Raw genomic sequence first — 18,116 nt, forward strand, 5'->3', positions numbered from 1 at the left:
GCATCTACCTTAACATTCTTAGTGCCCGTAAGAAAAGAGACCAAAAAATTAAAACGCGTGAAAAACAAGGCCCATCTGGCCTGTCTAGGATTCAAGCGTTTGGCTGACTCCAGATAAATCAAATTCTTGTGATCGGTGAGGACCTCAACTTGATGTCTAGCTCCCTCCAACCAATGTCTCCACTCCTCAAATGCCCACTTCATGGCCAACAATTCCCGATTCCCCAAGTCATAGTTGCATTCAGATGGGGAGAACTTTCGAGAAAAGAAGGCACAGGGATTCATCTTAGCAGTCACAGGGTCTTTTTGGGACAAAACAGCTCCTGCACCAATCTCAGAAGCATCTACCTCCACCTGAAATGGAACTGAGACATCAGGTTGCCGTAAAACTGGAGCTGAAGTAAATCTCTGCTTAAGCTCCTGAAATGCTGAGATGGCCTCAGGAGACCAATTCAGCACATCAGCACCCTTCTTGGTCAGATCAGTCAGTGGTTTGACAATACCAGAAAAATTACCTATAAATTTATGATAGAAATTAGCAAAACCCAAAAACTTCTGGAGGGCCTTCAAAGAAGGAGGCTGAACCCAATCATAAATGGCCTGTACCTTGGCCGGGTCCATTTCAATAGTCGATGGAGATAAGATAAATCCCAAAAATGAAATCCTCTGTACACCAAAGAGGCATTTCGATCCCTTAACAAACAGGGAATTCTCTCTCAAAATCCGGAACACAGTCCGGACTTGTTCCACATGAGAATTCCAATCACTGGAAAAGATCAAAATATCATCCAGATAGATGATCAAAAACTTATCCACAAAGTCACGGAAAATATCATTCATAAAGTACTGGAAGGTAGAAGGGGCATTAGTGAGCCCAAAAGGCATCACCAGGTACTCAAAATGTCAATCCGGAGTATTAAACGCCGTCTTCCATTCATCCCCGTGCTTGATGCGAATAAGATTATACGCCCCCTGAGGTGAAGCTTAGTAAACCAGCAGGCACTGTTAACTCTGGAGAATAAATCAGACATCAGAGGTAACGGGTACTGATATTTAACCGTCATCTTGTTAAGGGAACGATAATCAATACACGGTCTTAATGAACCATCTTTCTTGGCCACAAAAAAAAACCCAGCACCTAAAGGTGACGAGGATGGTCTAATATGACCCTTCTAAAATGACTCCTTAATATAGGATCCCATAGCATCATGTTCGGGTACTGATAAGTTGAAAAGCCGACCCTTGGGAAATTTACACCCAGGCATCAACTCAATTGCACAGTCATAACTCATATGAGGAGGCAAAGACGCAGACTTGCGCTCACTAAATACATCAGAAAAATCGGCTAGATAATCAGGAATATCATGAGACTGAGGAGAGGTGGAGAAAACAGGAGCGTCCCTAAGAACACACTGACAACCCCAACTCACCACAGACCCAGATTTCCAATCCAAAACTGGATTATGAGTTTGCAACCAAGGAAAACCCAGAACAATAGTATCATGCAAATTATGCAGCACCAAAAATTTACAATTTCCTTGGTGGTCTGGGGCAACCCGCATCGTCACCTGGGTCCAAAACTGAGGCTTATTCTCTGCCAAAGGAGTAGCATCAATACCCCTCAAAGGAATAGGCGTCTGCAGAGGAGTCATGGAAAAACCACAACGTTTAGCAAAGTCCAAATCCATCAGATTCAACGCTGCTCCTGACTCCACAAAAGCCTTCGTGGAAAATGTGGATAAGGAGCAGATCAGTGTAATTGCCAAAAGAAACTTAGGTTGTATAAGCAAATGTGTGTGCAAAACGTTTCTCTCGTTTTGGGCAGACAGAAATAATATGAGAGACGTCTCCACAGAAAAAACACAGCTTATTACGCCTTCTAAACTCCTGACTTTGCGCCCTAGACAAAACTCTATCACATTGCATAGGTTCAGACATTTGTCCAAAAGGTTGCAACTCCTCTCGTGTAGTTTTGCGTTCACGTAAACGCCGATCAATTTGAATGGCTAATGACATAGAATTGTCAAGACCAGAGGGAACAGGAAATCCCACCATAGTATTTTTTACAGTTTCTGACAAACCCTTCCGAAAGAGAGCTGCCAAGGCACCATCATTCCAGGTAGTCAGGACCGCCCACTTTCGGAATTTTTGACAGTATAACTCTGCAGAATCCGGACCCTGTATCAATGCCAATAGGGCTTTCTCAGCTTGATCAATAGCATTAGGTTCATCATACAACAACCCCAAGGCTTGAAAAATGCATCCACATTAGTCAGAATAGGATCTTCAGGTGTCAAAGAAAACGCCCAATCCTGGGGATCGCCGCGCAGCAAAGAGATGACAATTTTAACCTGCTGCGCAGAGCTCCCCAATGAATTAGGCCCCAAGGCAAGAAATAATTTACAATTATTCTTAAAATTCAAAAATATAGACCGATCCCCAAAAAACACATCAGGAGTAGGGATCCTTGGTTCAGCAGCATGTGAATGAGCGAGATAGGCGGAAATTCCCCGCACTTCAGCAGTGAGCTGCTCCACACGATCAGACAATTGCTTAATCTCCATAAAAAAAATCCTCCTACGGCCCCAGAGAAAAAGAGGAAAAAATATAGATATAAAAAAAAAAATTCTGACACTTTTTTTTTTTTTTACAATTCTTTCCTGCTTTTGAGTACCCTAGAAACTGCGGTATGGCTGGTGATTCTGTTATGAATGGGTCACCGTGGAGAAAAAAGCAAACAAGCTAAGCCACAGAAAAGAGAGTGGTTGGTAACTATGCAGATTGCAGATCCCTGATCTTACCACACAACTAGCAGTAGCCGTGGAGCGTGCCTACGATGAACCTAGATGCCTTGTCACGGCCGGAGGACTACATAAGCCTAAAGCAAGAAAAGGGAAAACTAACTGCCCCAGAGCAGACCCCAAAGGAATAGATAGCCCCCACACAGGTATTGACGGTGAAACAAGATGAAGGCACAAACACAGGCAGGAAAATAGGCTGAGCAAATGATGGGGCCCAAACTAACTAGACAGGAAAGGAAGGGGAAGACACTATCTGCAACCTGCAAAAAACCCTACAAAATAATGTCCAACACTTCTGATAGCAAAATTAACCCTGAAGTCACTAGACTTCTCCCACTATATCAGCACATATTCTGAGACAGAGCAAAAAGAGACCGAACTAGTAAGGGACAAAAAGCCAATTGGCAAAATACTGATAAATAAGAGTGGAAATTCAGCTCAGCCCCCTGCCGGGGCTGGCAGACCACACAAAAATCTGAATAGACCAACAAAATCAAGTGTGAACATTAGCAGAAAAACTTAGCTTTAGATGACTGGAACAGAGCTGAAAACCAATCGCTGAAAAGCCTGAAGGAATCACCAGCAACTGAATAGGGCGTCGGCTGTCTTGCATCGGCTGTCTTAAATCCAATCTGAGAATCCTGAGATCCAATCGTCATCCTCATTCTCAGGTGGCAGATCTCCACCGATCAAACCAGCCACACCACCTCCCGTCACCACCAGAGGGAGTCCAGAAGGGGAACTCACAACTGGTGAGAATGAACTCACAACAGAAAAGGCTGTCCCAGATGAACGAGGGGGGAGGTCAGCCACTACTTGAGGGACTCCCTGGTCAGAATGGAAGGGTGAAAGGGGCGATCCAGCGAAGAGATGGACCTGTCCCAATGAAGGAGGATGTTCCTCTGTAGTATCCTGGAACAGAACAGGGCAAAGGGTATTACCTCTGAAGCTGTTACCATCCTTCTCAGGAGTCTCATGGCAGCGCAAAAGGAGAGACGCCGGAATTTCAACAGAGAGCGAATTCCCTGCTAGAGGGTAATCCACTTTCTTTCTGGGAGAAAAACCCTCAAGCGGCGGGAGTCGATTACCATTCCTGAGAATTCTAGACGTTGTGTTGGCATTAGGTGAGATTTCTCCCTGTTTATGATCCAACCAAACCGGGACAGCGTGTTTAAAACTACCGCTAGATTTTCCTGGGCCTGAGCGAAAGAGGGCGCTTTGACGAGAATATCGTCGAGATATGGCACCAATATTACGCCTCTGACTCTTAATATAGCTACCATCGCTGCCACAATCTTTGTGAAAATTCTGGGAGCTGTTGCAAGCCCAAATGGCAGACAAACTGGAAATGCTGCTTTTGGACAGTAAAACGCAGACACCTTTGATGTCCCTAAAAGATGGGGACGTGTAGGTAGGTGTCCTGGATGTCTATGGAACATAGGAATTCCTGATCCTCTATAGATGTAATTACCGACCGAATCGATTCCATCCTGAAATGGCGTAAGCGGACCCATCTGTTTAGCCTTTTGAGGTCTAGTATGGGATGAACTGAGCCATCCTTTTTTGGTGTCACAAACAGGTTTGAGTAAAAGCCAGCAAAACGTTCCTGCTCAGGAACGGGGACGATTACGATTACGTTGAGGAGAGAGTCGATTGCCGCAGAAAAAACTAGAGCCCTAGCAGCGTCTTTTGGTTGCTATAGAAAGAAGCGATCTCACGGAAGGACATTGAAGTCTATCTTGCATCCTATCAATACTACCTCCTTTACCCAGATATCCTCTACTGAGCTCTGCCAGACATCTCTGAAGACGAGAAGGCGGCCTCCTAGTCAGGGAGAGGTACTGGGAAGGGAATTGGACTCCCTGCTGGCGTCAGGCTGAAGTGGCTCTGCCTGGCCCTGACCTGGTAGTTCTGCTGTTGGAACTGCGGAAATGCCATGAAGGGGTGGCCCGAAAGGATATCATCCTCTTATCTCTTGTGCTTGTGACCTCTGCGGGCCCTGAGCATAAGTGCCTGTCGCTGGGGTTACGGCGAAAGGGCTGAACCCTACGTTTGAAAACATATCGACGAGGCTTGGCCTAGGGAGAAGGAAGCGTGTACCCCCCATTGCATCCTTAATGATTTGAGCATTGACCCAAAGAGCCGGGTGCCCTGAAGTGGCAGATTGGTCAGTGATTTCTTTGAGGACAAATCAGCCTGCCAAGCCCCTAGGCAGACCGTCCGTCTGACAGCTACCCCATTACTGGATGCTTGAGCTGCGCAAGACGCGGCATCCAGGGCTGCTGATACCATATACCTCACGGCATGGGAGATTTGATCTGTGAATTCCGCCAGTTCCGCTGGTGGTGCCCCGGCCAATATGCCCTGCCTAAGCTGTTTGGCCCATTCTGTAACAGACTTAGCTACCCAAGCTGAGGCGAAGGCTGGACACAATGTGGCAGCTGCTGCCTCAAGGAGGATTTTGACAGGGATTCTATCCTCCTATCACTGGGATCTTTTAGGGCTGCTCCACTGGCGAGTGGGAGGACTGTACTGGTAGCGAGTCTGGACACTGGTGGATCCACCGAAGGGGAAGCGGTCCAGTTAGCAGTGAGATCTGGAGGGAAGGGATATAGAATCCCAAAACGACTTTCTCTCTGAAATCGCCTGGTTGGGTTTTCCCTTTCCCTGGCCAACAATCTTGTGGGAGGAAAAAACCCTAGAGGGGGACTTATGAAGCTTAAATGAAAAAACCTGATCATTAGGTTTTGATGTGGCGTCCCCAATGTTAAAAGGTCTCATTGACTGCGGCAATGAGGCCCTGAACCATATCCTTGACCTGGGACTGTTCTGGACCGTACTCAGAACCCTCCTCTGAGTGTATCTCCGATAATGCCTCGCCTGATTCCGGGCATGAGGACTGGGAGGAGGCAGACGGCCAGAGGAATTCTGGCGGTGAGATGGAGTGAGAAGGGGACCTGGGTTGATGGTCCTGTCTAAACCTTTTACGGCCTCTAGAAGGCCCAAAAGGAGGCTCCTTTGGTGCTCCTATGTCCACTGGAGTCTGAAGTAGCAATCTGTTAAACGCCGTTACCAAGGTCTGTGATACCCTGGTAAGGTCGGCCACAGACTTGGATAAGGAAGATGCCCATCCTAGACACTCGCTGTCTCCCTTGGCGATGGATGGCCCCTGGGCGGCAGGCAAGGTGCTTCCCCCTGCTCCAGGGGTAATGTGTGAGCTCTGACAGGCAAAACGGGGGGCTGCACCTGCTCTCTATCGTAGGTGACACCGTAGGTCTGCTGCAATCTGAGCAGAGTGGCACTGACATTGCATTTGGTACATACAAAAGATTTGACCAAGGTCACTGAAGCAGATGAGGCGGGACTGCTCTCCCTTGGGCATACTGACAGGTTTTATCTGGTGCCGACCGTCGGGGTAGAAAGCAGAGTGAGGGAGCAACCTGTAGTGCAGTGCTCACATACCCACAACCTGTGAGCCCGCCGCAGCTGCCGCCCGAAGGCTGATGAGGGTGAGAGAGAGCGAGGTGAACAGCCCTGCCTAGAAGCCTTACGAAATCCCCACCCGAAGCGGTGGGCAGGGCCCTGCTCTGGCCTCCTGGAGCACCAAGATGGCGCTGATACAGGAAGAGGAAGCCGGGGGAGGGGCCTTCCGGAAGCTGGAACCTATCGTCGGCCCTGCTGGAGCCCGGGGCCATAACTCTGCCACGGGAGGAGGCTGGAACTGCGCTGCACCGCATGCTTGAAAGTAAGTGTTGGCTCTTAACATAAGTATAGAGCCATGGGCTGTAATCCCGAGTGCTGATTACAGCGGTCACATTCAGCCAGAGCGGCTGGTAAGTGGATCATACAGCACTAGAGCCTCTTACCTTCAGTTCACCCCATAACAGGAGTCGGTTATCTGCATGAAAAGATTGCTGTCCCAAACCTTATCTGCAGGGCGTCTCTCTCGATCATCAGGCTCTGGTGGGCGAGTGATGGGAGATGAAGGTCAGGACCAGGAGCTGCCACCTGAACATGAGTCCTGTGTTAGGGGATAGGGTCCTGCCCATGGGATTCATGAGGATACGGGGCGGCAGTACATGCCGTACTCATGATCCCGGTGTGGGAATACAGATGTAGCAGCTCTACTCTGTATCCCTCCATGGTTACCTGAAAAGGAACGACGCACTTTGAGGTAGGCATGGGTCTGCGAGAGACCCCTGTCCACCTCCTGCTGACACTAAGCAAAACTGATTGTCCTACAGCCTGTCAGAGGGGTGTATACTGCGGAGGCGGAGTTAACATTTTTTTCATACATAGTGTCAACCTCCTAGTGACAGCAGCACACACCCACGGTTTCTGTGTCCCCCAATGAGACGAAAGAGAAAAGAGTATAAAGACAGGACAGCATGGGATCACAGTTGATTCTTTTTATGAAATAAAGCATTGCACAAATAAAGAATTATTTGGGATCCCTTACTGTAATGTCTATACACTCTCTTTTGTTTCCTCCCCTTACCAGGAGCTGTGGTATGATCAGATCATGTATCTGCATGGTAAGACACAGCCATTACACAGTACACAGCACAGGAAAAAAAATTAAACCCATCCAAGGCAAGGCTAATATTCCAATATTTTTTTTACACACAGTATGTGGTTAATTTGTCCTTACTATGAGCTGCCTTGTATGCACCTCTTGATATTCTTCAAAAGAAAGGGATCCTCATAGCAAAGACGACATTCTTTTACCAGCTTTTCACACACAAGACAGAGCAGCCTAATACTTGCTTCCCCTTTCACACCCTTTCAATGAACCTTGGGCATATTAACCAGTCCCTTGCTTGCAACCAAAGCAGCCTTTCTGAAAAGGGGTCCTGCAAAAACGATAGTCATCTAGTAAAAATGGAACTATGGACTTCAAAGTAGTTGCATAGAATTCCTTTATGGTATGTACTCCTTTGCAGCTACTTATTAAGGTCCATAAATGCTCATAGTAAAAATGGAAGATCACAATCATTCCCAGCGAACTTGATATTTTTCATAGTTTCTTATCTCCAGGAAAAGGAAACAACACTGATCATGACTATATTGGATAATATTATCATTAATCTTGATTGCCATGACATATCCAGCTCTAATCTTTGTTCCCCTCCAGGAATTCTCAAGATTTCATCCAGAGATACAACCAATGTATGACCGGATTCTCAACAACAAGAAGGAATGGAAGGCATTGGCCGATGAGTATGAAGCAAAAATGAAAGCTCTAGAAGAGGAGAAGCACAAGAGAGAAGGCAAACAGCTTTCAAAACAAGGTAGAGCTATAACAAGCCATGGCCATGAGACTTATTGAGTAAAGCACTAGTATTGCATAACGACCAGAGGTATTTTTGGTTTTGCATTTTCATTTTTTGATCCCCTTCTTCTCAGAGCCATAACTTTTTTTATTTTTTTGGTCAAAATGGCCATGTGAGGGCTTGTTTTTTGCAAGATGAGTTGTACTTTTTAATGACACCATTGGTTTTACCATGTCGTGTACTTGAAAATGGGAAAAAATTCCAAGTGCGTGAAATTGCAAAAAAGTGCAATCCCACTCTTGTTTTTTGTTTTGCTTTTCTACTAGATTCACTAACTGCTAAAGCTGACCTGCCATTATGATTCTACAGGTCATTACTGTAGTGAAACCTCCACCAGGGGGAGCTGGTGAGGGAAGAGAGGTTACACACTAAGAGCAGCAACCCTGAGTAACAGCACAGGTGCCACAGGTAACGAGAGAGAATAGTCAGACGAACAGAGTCAGAAACTAGCAGGAGCAGACGTACCAGAAGGAGCAGCAATACACGTAGTCAAAATACAAAAGCCGAGAGTCAGAAAGCCAGAACATGAGCACGGGGTCCAAAACGTGAGATGAAATACGTGGTCGGGGTACAAGCCAGGGAGTCAGATGCCAGAGAGGGAACGTAACAGCAGAGACGAATACCAAGAGACGGGGTCAGAAATCAGTCCGGGTCATACACGTGAATATCAGTCAAAGGCAGGAGGATCACCGGGTACAAGGGTCAGCGGCTCTAAATTGTAAGCTTGAGCTATCACTAACACTGGTCAGCAGGCTGTGAGGGATTGAAATAGCCCAGCTAGCTCCAGAACGAGGCTGAGGAGATTAACCCCCGCATGACCAGTCCGGAGTGAAGACAGCAGAAGATAAACTCCAGACTGGACCATGACAGTACCCCCCTCTCAATGGGGGGCCACTGGACCCCCAGGCTTCCCTGGATGACAAGCGTGAAAGGCCCGGACCAACCGATCCGCATGGACCGAACGCGCCGGCACCTATGACCGATCCTCAGGACCGTATCTTTTCCAATGGACCAAGTACTGAAGTGAACGACGGAGCATGCGAGAATCCACCACCTGTTCCACCTCGTACTCGGTCTGCCCATCTACCATAACAGGCGGCGGGTGCGAGGGAGACTCGTCAGAGGAAGGCACCGACGGCTTCAGAAGCGCTTTATGGAACACATTAGGAATCCGTAATGACGGAGGCAACCGCAGGCGAAAAACCACGGGATTAATCACCTCCAGGATCTCATACGGACCAATAAACTTGGGACCAAACTTAGCAGAGGGAATTCTCAGCCTTATGTTTTTGGTGGATAACCATACCTTATCCCCACCTGATAAGTCGGCCCCACCGAGCGTCGTTTATCCGCAAAAAACTTATATTTGCCCTGAGCCTCCCCAATGTTTCTCTGAACCTCCCTCCAAACCTCCTCCAACCGCAAAAAGGCTGAATCAGCCCCTGGACACTCCGAATCTAGTCTGGAGAATTCACCAAAATGAGGGTGAAACCCATAGTTGCAGAAGAAAGGAGAAGTACCAGTAGACTGATTGACATGATTATTGAAGGCGAATTCCGCCATCGGTATCACAGAGCACCAATCATCCTGTCTGGATGTGACAAGACACCGCAGGATCTGCTCTAAAGACTGATTGGTCCTTTCAGTCTGACCATTGGTCTCGGGATGGTAGGCCGATGAAAAGGTCAGACTGATGCCCAGCCTTTTACAAAAAGCTCTCCAGAATTTTGACATGAATTGCACCCCTCTATCAGACACCACACTGACAGGCACACCATGCAACCGAATCACATGCTCAATGAATAGCTTAGATAGAGTCTCAGCATTAGGAAGGCCCGTTAAGGGTACAAAATGTGCTTGTTTACTGAACCTATCCACAACTACACAGATCACGGTTTTGCCATTAGAGGGTGGGAGATCGGTGATAAAATCCATGGACAGGTGAGTCCACGGTCTATCCGGAATTGGCAGTGGCACCAATTCCCCGGCCGGCCGGTTGTGGGAGGCTTTAGCGCGGGCACAAGTTTCACAGGAGGACACAAAACCAGTGACGTCAGAAGTCAGTGAGGGCCACCAGAACAGCCTAGTGATGGCTTTACGAGTGGCCGAGATTCCTGGATGCCCACTCAGAGCTGAGTCGTGGAACTCCCGAAGCACCCTTAACCGATACTGGACAGGCACAAAGAGCTTATTTTCAGGTATGGATGGGGGAGCAAAAGATTGGACCTCACGAATCTCCTGCTCCAATCTCTGGGACACCAAAGCCACCACCACCCCGCGCTGAAGAATGGAGGAAGGAGGCTCCGGAGGCGATACCAGATCTAGGCTGCGAGACAAGGCATCCGCCTTCACATTCTTGGAACCTGGTCTGAAAGTGATGGAAAACTGAAATCGGGAAAAAAAAAGTGACCACCTTGCCTGTCTCGGAGTCAGACGTTTGGCGGATTCGATGTAAGACAGATTCTTGTGATCTGTAATGACGCTGATACGATGGACAGCCCCCTCCAAAAAATGCCTCCATTCTTCAAAAGCTAATTTAGTGGCCAACAACTCTCGGTTACCCACATCATAATTCCTTTCAGCAGAGGAAAATTTTTTAGAAAAGAAGGCACAGGGTCTTAAGTTTGTTAATGTGGTGGGCCCCTGGGACAACACAGCCCCCACTCCCACCTCAGAGGCATCCACTTCTACGATGAATGGTTTAGACAAGTCAGGTTGCACCAGTACCAGAGCAGTCATGAAACGTTCTTTTAACAAAGAAAACGCCGCCACAGCTGGAGCTGACCAGTTTTTAAGATCCGCTCCCTTTTGGGTGAGATCAGTGAGGGGTTTGACCACTTGAGAGAACCCCTTGATGAATTTTCTGTAATAATTGGCGAAACTTAGAAATCGCTGAAGACCCTTGAGATCTCTGGGTTGCACCCAATCCACAATGGCCTGTACCTTCCTAGGGTCCATACGAAACCCCTCAGCGGACAGGATGACCCCTAGAAAGGACACTTCTTGAGTAAAAAATGAACACTTCTCCAATTTGGCAAAGAGTGAGTTCTCCCTGAGCCTCTGGAGAACCACATGAAGATGACCCATATGACTTTGTCTATCAGAAGAATAGATAAGTATATCGTCAAGATAAACAACTACAAAACGTCCAATAAGATCAGAAAAAACATGGTTAATGAAATTCTGGAATACCGCTGGTGCGGTAGTCAAACCGAAGGGCATAACCAAATTTTCAAACAGACCCTCAGAGGTGAGAAACGCAGTTTTCCATTCATCCCCCTCCCGCATATGGATGAGATTGTATGCTCCCCTGAGGTCCAACTTAGAGAATCACCTGGCCCCCGACAATTGATTGTACAAATCAGGTATCAGTGGGAGAGGGTAAGCGTTTCTTATGGTTATTTTATTCAGTTCTCGAAAATCGAGGCATGGGCGTAAACCACCATCCTTCTTTTTTACAAAAAAGAACCCCGCTGCCACGGGCTGTATATGCCCTTTACGGAGGCTCTCAGAGATATACTCCTTCATGGCAGCCCGCTCAGGGCCGGAGAGATTGTACAGCCAGGCTTTGGGCAATTTGGCACCGGGAACAAGATCCACGGCACAATCGAATGGGCGGTGTGGTGATAGAACCTCAGCCTCCTTTTCGGAGAACACATCCTTAAAACCCTTTAGGTACTCCGGAATACCCTCCAGGTTGACGGATGACATAGACACAGTAGCAAGACAATTTTCAGAACACCCAGGTCCCCATTTAACAATATCCCGGGACTCCCAGTCAATAACTGGGTTATGCCGTTGCAACCAGGGAAACCCTAACACCAGGCAAGCAGGGAGGTTATCCAAAACAAAGCATGACATGCGCTCCTGGTGTAGGGCCCCCACCCTGAGGGTAAATTCTTTAGAACTGAAATGGAGACCATCCTTAGTGAGAGGTGTAGAATCAATAGCCACAATTTTTAAGGGAGCCCCCAACCTAACTGTCCCTAATCTACAGCGAGCCACCAGCTTAGAGTCAATCAGGTTCAGGGATGACCCACAGTCTACAAGAGCCGAAGTATGGAAAAATCCGTTCTCAACACCAAGTTCCACCTTTAGCAGTACTCTTGAAAAGGAAGAAAAAGGTACCTGAGAGTCTGGGTGACCTCCACGATTATCACCCAGACTCAGCCGCTTGTTAGTCGGAGGACAGGAGGGGCAGTCTTTTTTCCAATGTCCGGGATCTCCGCAGTAAAAACACAATTTTCCATCACGTCGCCGTCTCCTCTCTTTCTCCTGGGGGTTGGTGGCTCCCACCTCCATAGGTTCAGATGGAAGCAAAACATAAGGGTTAGCAGGGAAAAACGGAAACCCTCGCTGAATAGCACCTCTTTTCCACAGTCTCCGATCCATACGGATAGCCTGACTCATAGCCTCCTCCAATGAACTGGGAGGTGGATGGAGAGCCAGAGCATCCTTCAAGCAATCCAACAGTCCCTTCCTGAACAGACATCTCAGTGCAGAGTCGTCCCAGGACACCTCAGTGGACCATCGACGGAATTCGGAGCTGTACCATTCGGCTGAGTGCTTCCCTTGCCCCAGACCCAAAATAGTGTCCTCTGCCACCCTAACACGGTCCGGTTCATCATAGATAAGTCCTAGGGCCTCAAAGAACCTATCTACCGACATCCGTTCAGGGGCAGTAGGGGGCAACGAAAAAGCCCAGGATTGGGGACCCTCCCTAAGTAAGAGATAACAATCCTCACCCGCTGAGTCTCATCCCCAGACGATCGGGGTCTAAGAGAAAACCATAATTTACAACTCTCCTTGAATATATGAAATTTATCTTTCTCGACAGAAAATGTGTCAGGAAGTTTAACTGAGGGTTCAGGAGAGTGCAAAATAACATCTACAGAGTCACCAGGCGGACAAACAATATGAGAGGTGTTTCCCTGCATGGTCTTAATAGTCTCAGTCAGTTCTCTCTGTAAGTGGGTCTGAGACATGACAAGGGACTGATGATTCACAGAAAAGTCCTGCGCCATCTGCGTCAAACTGGACACTTGATCTGCCAAGTTATGCAGCAGATCCATGGCCAAAGAAAAAAAAATGCAAAATCCCGTTTAAATGTGTGGTTAGTGATAATGTAGTGAAACCTCCACCAGGGGGAGCTGGTGAGGGAAGAGAGGTTACACACTAAGAGCAGCAACCCTGAGTAACAGCACAGGTGCCACAGGTAACGAGAGAGAATAGTCAGACGAACCGAGTCAGAAACTAGCAGGAGCAGACGTACCAGAAGGAGCAGCAATACACGTAGTCAAAATACAAAAGCCGAGAGTCAGAAAGCCAGAACATGAGCACGGGGTCCAAAACGTGAGACAAAATACGTGGTCGGGGGTACAAGCCAGGGAGTCAGATGCCAGAGAGGGAACGTAACAGCAGAGACGAATACCAAGAGACGGGGTCAGAAATCAGTCCGGGTCATACACGTGAATATCAGTCAAAGGCTGGAGGATCACCAGGGTACAAGGGTCAGCGGCTCTAAACTGCAAGCTTGAGCTATCACTAACACTGGTCAGCAGGCTGTGAGGGATTGAAATAGCCCAGCTAGCTCCAGAACGAGGCTGAGGAGATTAACCCCCGCATGACCAGTCCGGAGTGAAGACAGCAGAAGATAAACTCCGGACTGGCCCATGACAATTACGAGTTCATAGATACCAAACATGTCTAGATTCTTTTGTATTTAAGTGGTGAAAACAAATTCCAAACTTTGTTAAAAGAAAATGCGCCATTTTCTGATACCCATAGCATCTCCATTTTTCGTGATCTCGGGTCGGGTGAGGGCTTATTTTTTGAACGTGATGTTGTTAATGATACCATTTTGGTGTAGATACGTTCTTTTGATCACCTTTTATAGCATTTTAATGCAATGTCGCGGCGACCAAAAAAACGTAATTCTGGCATTTTGACTTGTTTTTTCACTAGCTTTTTTTCTCGCTACACAAATTTACACCTGATGTCGGAAAGGGGTTAATAGTGTCCATTGTTTTCCAACTTAAGTATCACAAATCTGTTTTATGAATGTAGACCAGATTATAATTAAGTACTTATACCCCGCAAAGGGTCTTTTGATTCATTATCATTACCAAAATGACTTTAATTAATGAGCTCTCATTTATTGTTATGGCTACAATCATGTCTTACATTCTCTAAAACTAAGGCCTGCCTATGCCCATTGTCATGGATCTCATGGATTTATTTCTGAATTATAAAGAGTCACTGGATTTTGTGAAGTCACTGAATGTTGTATAACTAGAAGAACATACTCATGTGACCAGTATCCCAGTAATTCATATAATCATGAGTTCTTCTTGTTTTTACAGCCCCTGCTTTGACAGAGAAAGAAAATGGAGGAAGCGTCCCAGTAACTGATCAGGCACCCCAGTCAAAAAGTTGTTCTATCTTATAAAATTGTAAATATTTTATCCTTTTTTGTTGCTTTTATCTTTTTCATTTTCTAAGTAGATTATGGATAATGTTATTTACTCCTGATTTAGTTTGAGTGCAATGAAGAGTTATTGCCCCTAAACTATGGAATGTCAATTTTGTAGCTTACAGTAATGTCTCCTATATTAACTTTTATTTTTGACTGAAATAAAAAATGAAGCTGCAATCAGAGCAGAACATACTGGTATACAATGGGTGCGGAAAGTATTCAGACCCCTTTAAATTTTTTACTTTGTTTCATTGCATCCATTTGGTAAATTCAATGAAGTTCATTCTTTTCTCATTAATGTACACTCTGCACCCCATCTTGACTTAAAAAAACAGAAATGTAGAAATTTTTAAAAAAGAAAAACTGAAATATCACATGGTCATAAATATTCAGACCCTTTGCTCAGACACTCATATTTAAGTCACATCACATGCTGTCCATTTCCTTCCTCCTCCTTGAGATGGTTCTACTCCTTCATTGGAGTCCAGCTGTGTTTAATTAAACTGATAGGACTTGATTTGTAAAGGCACAAACCTGTCTATATGAGGCCTCAAAACTCACAGTGCATGTCATACCAAATGAGAATCATGAGGTCAAAGGAACTGGCCAAGGAGTCCAGAGACAGAAATATGGCAAGACACAGATCTGGCCAAGGCTACAAAAGAATTTCTGCAGTACTCAAGGTTCCCAAAAGCACAGTGACCTCCATAATCTTTAAATGGAAGAAGTTTGGGTCCACCAGAAGTCTTCCTAGACCTGGCCGTCCAGCCAAACTGAGCAATAATGGGAGAAGAGGTAAAGAAGAACCCCAAGATCACTGTGGCTGATCTCCACAGATGCAGTAGGGAGATGGGAGAAAGTTCCACAAAGTCAACTATCACTGCAGCCCTCCAACAGTTGGGCCTTTATGGCAAAGTGGCCGAACGGAAGCCTCTCCATATGAAAGCCGGCATAGATTTTGCTAAAAAACACATGAAGGACTCCCAGGCTATGAGAAATAAGATTCTCTGGTGTGATGAGATGAAGATAGAACTTTTAGGTGATAATTTTAAGCGGTATGTGTGGAGAAAATCAGGCACTGCTCATCACATGCCCAATACAATCCCAACAGTGAAACATGGTGGTGGCAACATCCTGCTATAAGGGTGTTTTTCAGCTGCAGGGACAGGACAACTGGTTGCAATTGAAGGAAACATGAATGCAGCCAAGTACAGAGATGTCCTGGATGAAAGCCTCTTCCAGAGTGCTCTGGACCTCAGACTTGGCCAAAGGTTCACCTTCCAACAAGACAATGACCCTAAGCAAACAGCTAAATAACAAAGGAGTGGCTTCAGAGCAACTCTGTGACCATTCATGACTGTCCCAGCCAGAGCCCTGGCCTAAATCCAATTGAGCATCTCTGGAGAGACCTGAAAATGGCTGTCCATCAACATTCACCATCCAACCTGATGGAACTGGAGAGGATCTGCAAGGAAGAATGGTAGAGGATCCCCAAATCCAGGTGTGAAAAACTTGTTGTGTTAGTCCTAAGAAGGCTTATGGCTGTACTAGCTTAAAAGGGTGCTTCTACTCAATACTGAGCAAAGGGTCTGAATGCTTATGACCATGTGATATTTCAGTTTTTCTTTTTTTAATAAATTTGCAAAAATGTCTGCATTTCTGTTTTTTTCAGTCTAGATGGGGTGCAGAGTGTACATTAATGAGAAAAAAAAGAACTCTTTTGAATTTACCAATTTTCAAAGAGTGAAAAATTTAAAGGGGTCTGAATATTTTCCATACCCCACTGTACGCTGATTACTATTCAGATATTCTTGAAATTGTTAACAAAGGTGCATTTTACATTTTTCTAACATGATTTTCCAAAGTCTCTTTTTAGTAAAACTTTGTATTCACCATGAAATAATTATGGAACATCTATTTCTAAAATCCTGTAATGTGTCATTCTACTGTTATTCCTTCTGTAAATGTGGATTATTAAATTGACAGCTGACTGTTACCATTCCCCTTATCAATAGGGTGTATCCCTATACTGTCTTATGCTGCCAAAGTTCTGATAGTGTCAGACTGTGTAGGAAAATACAAGGGGAATGTTAACATACAGTTGTAAACTTAAGGCCCCGTCACACTAAGCGATATTGCTAGCGATATCGCTATGTGTGATACTTACCTCCGACCGGCTTCTGCGCTGGTTATCGCTGATCGCGCAAGAAAGTCCTGGGCCGTTTCTCGTCGGCCGCTTCCTGCTGGGCTTCCTGCTGGCACCGACGAGCTACGTGTGGAAGCCGGCGGGAGGACGTCTTCATCGCCGCGTCTGACAGGCTGCTGCGTCGCTACATCGCTAGTGAGATCTGCCTGTTTGGCAGCTCACTAGCAACCACTTAGCGATGCACCAGCGATCCTGACCAGGTCATATTGTTGTCGGGATCGCTGGTGCATCGCTTAGTGTGACAGGGCCTTTATGCTTGCATCTCCAGGAGAAGTACCTTAGTAGAGGATTAGCATAAGAATGACTTAAAAAAAATGCTTCTGAGATACTTCTTCAAGAATAGAGCTTGACATGCATCATATTTGCCCACATAAATGAGCCATAAAGCTTTAAAGCCTTGATACATATTCATGTTCTTAACAACCGTATTACTAATCAGTGCAAAAATATACTCTCACGACTCGGGTGTCCCGGGACCAGGGGCTCATTCCCTGTCTCTAACGCTAAGGGGCACCCTAGCACACCCTGTTCCCCAGGTTACTCCTGAAGGTGAAGATGCCAGGGCTACGTTCCTTGCCCTAGCTCCTGAATCTGGCCTCAGTCTGCACCCTTCCTCCACTCGGGGAAGAGGGGAGTAGTAGTGCGCTATAGTACACCAACCAGATTAGCAAGGTAATACGAACAGGGGTAATGGAAAATACCACACATACAAATATACACTCACATATAACAGAGGTAAACACCAAGTAGTGGAGGATGGGGTAAAACCAAAATAAGTGAAGTAAAGGGAATTATCACGCTTGCTAAACCAAGCAATAGTCATAGATAAATTCACCAAACTCCTTCTCAAATAACCACTAACAACTTTCCTCCCAGCCATGCAGCATAAGCTATCTCTCTGATGATGTGTGTTAGCAGGACCCAGATTATATAGTGGATAGGAGTGGCTAACAGTGCACAGCTGAGAGCCTTAGCTCCAAGAGCTCTCAACAGAGCAGATTAACCCCTGCTCTACCCAAAGAAATTAATACAATTTAATAAGAAGGTGAAGTACTTCTATTCAGTGCAGGAGTAGGAGAACTCAGATGCTGCGGTCTTCTGGCTCCTCTCTGGTGCAATAACCCTGTGACATACACATTTTCTTGAGATTAGAGAAAAATGTTAATTTTGTCCGCAAAAGGTCAGAGCGCCTCAAATTGATTGAGGAAGTTCTTAGCTATAAAGGGGCATACTGGCAAATCAATCTAAGGGACAGATGTTGAGTGCTGTACATTCTTACATTTGAAAAAAAAAATTTTGATA

At 46.1% G+C, this 18,116-nt stretch overlaps 1 protein-coding gene across 2 annotated transcripts in view; it reads left to right on the forward strand.

The window, feature by feature from the left end:
• Positions 1 to 14,581, forward strand: part of PDE6A (phosphodiesterase 6A) — a 268,275-nt gene extending 253,694 nt beyond the window's left edge. Inside the window, exons 21-23 of one of the 2 annotated variants that reach the window (XM_073575291.1) lie at positions 7,935 to 8,091; positions 11,560 to 11,565; positions 14,496 to 14,581. In XM_073575291.1, the coding sequence (XP_073431392.1) occupies positions 7,935 to 8,091; positions 11,560 to 11,565; positions 14,496 to 14,581 (249 nt within the window). The remainder of the gene's footprint in view (positions 1 to 7,934; positions 8,092 to 11,559; positions 11,566 to 14,495) is intronic. The other variant, XM_073575292.1, reaches the window with a different exon arrangement.
• The last annotated feature ends 3,535 nt before the right edge of the window (positions 14,582 to 18,116 follow it).

Source organism: Dendrobates tinctorius, unplaced genomic scaffold, assembly GCF_039654945.1.
Source record: "Dendrobates tinctorius isolate UK_male_01 unplaced genomic scaffold, ASM3965494v1 ptg000043l, whole genome shotgun sequence".
In the NCBI taxonomy this organism is placed as follows: Eukaryota; Metazoa; Chordata; class Amphibia; order Anura; family Dendrobatidae; genus Dendrobates; species Dendrobates tinctorius.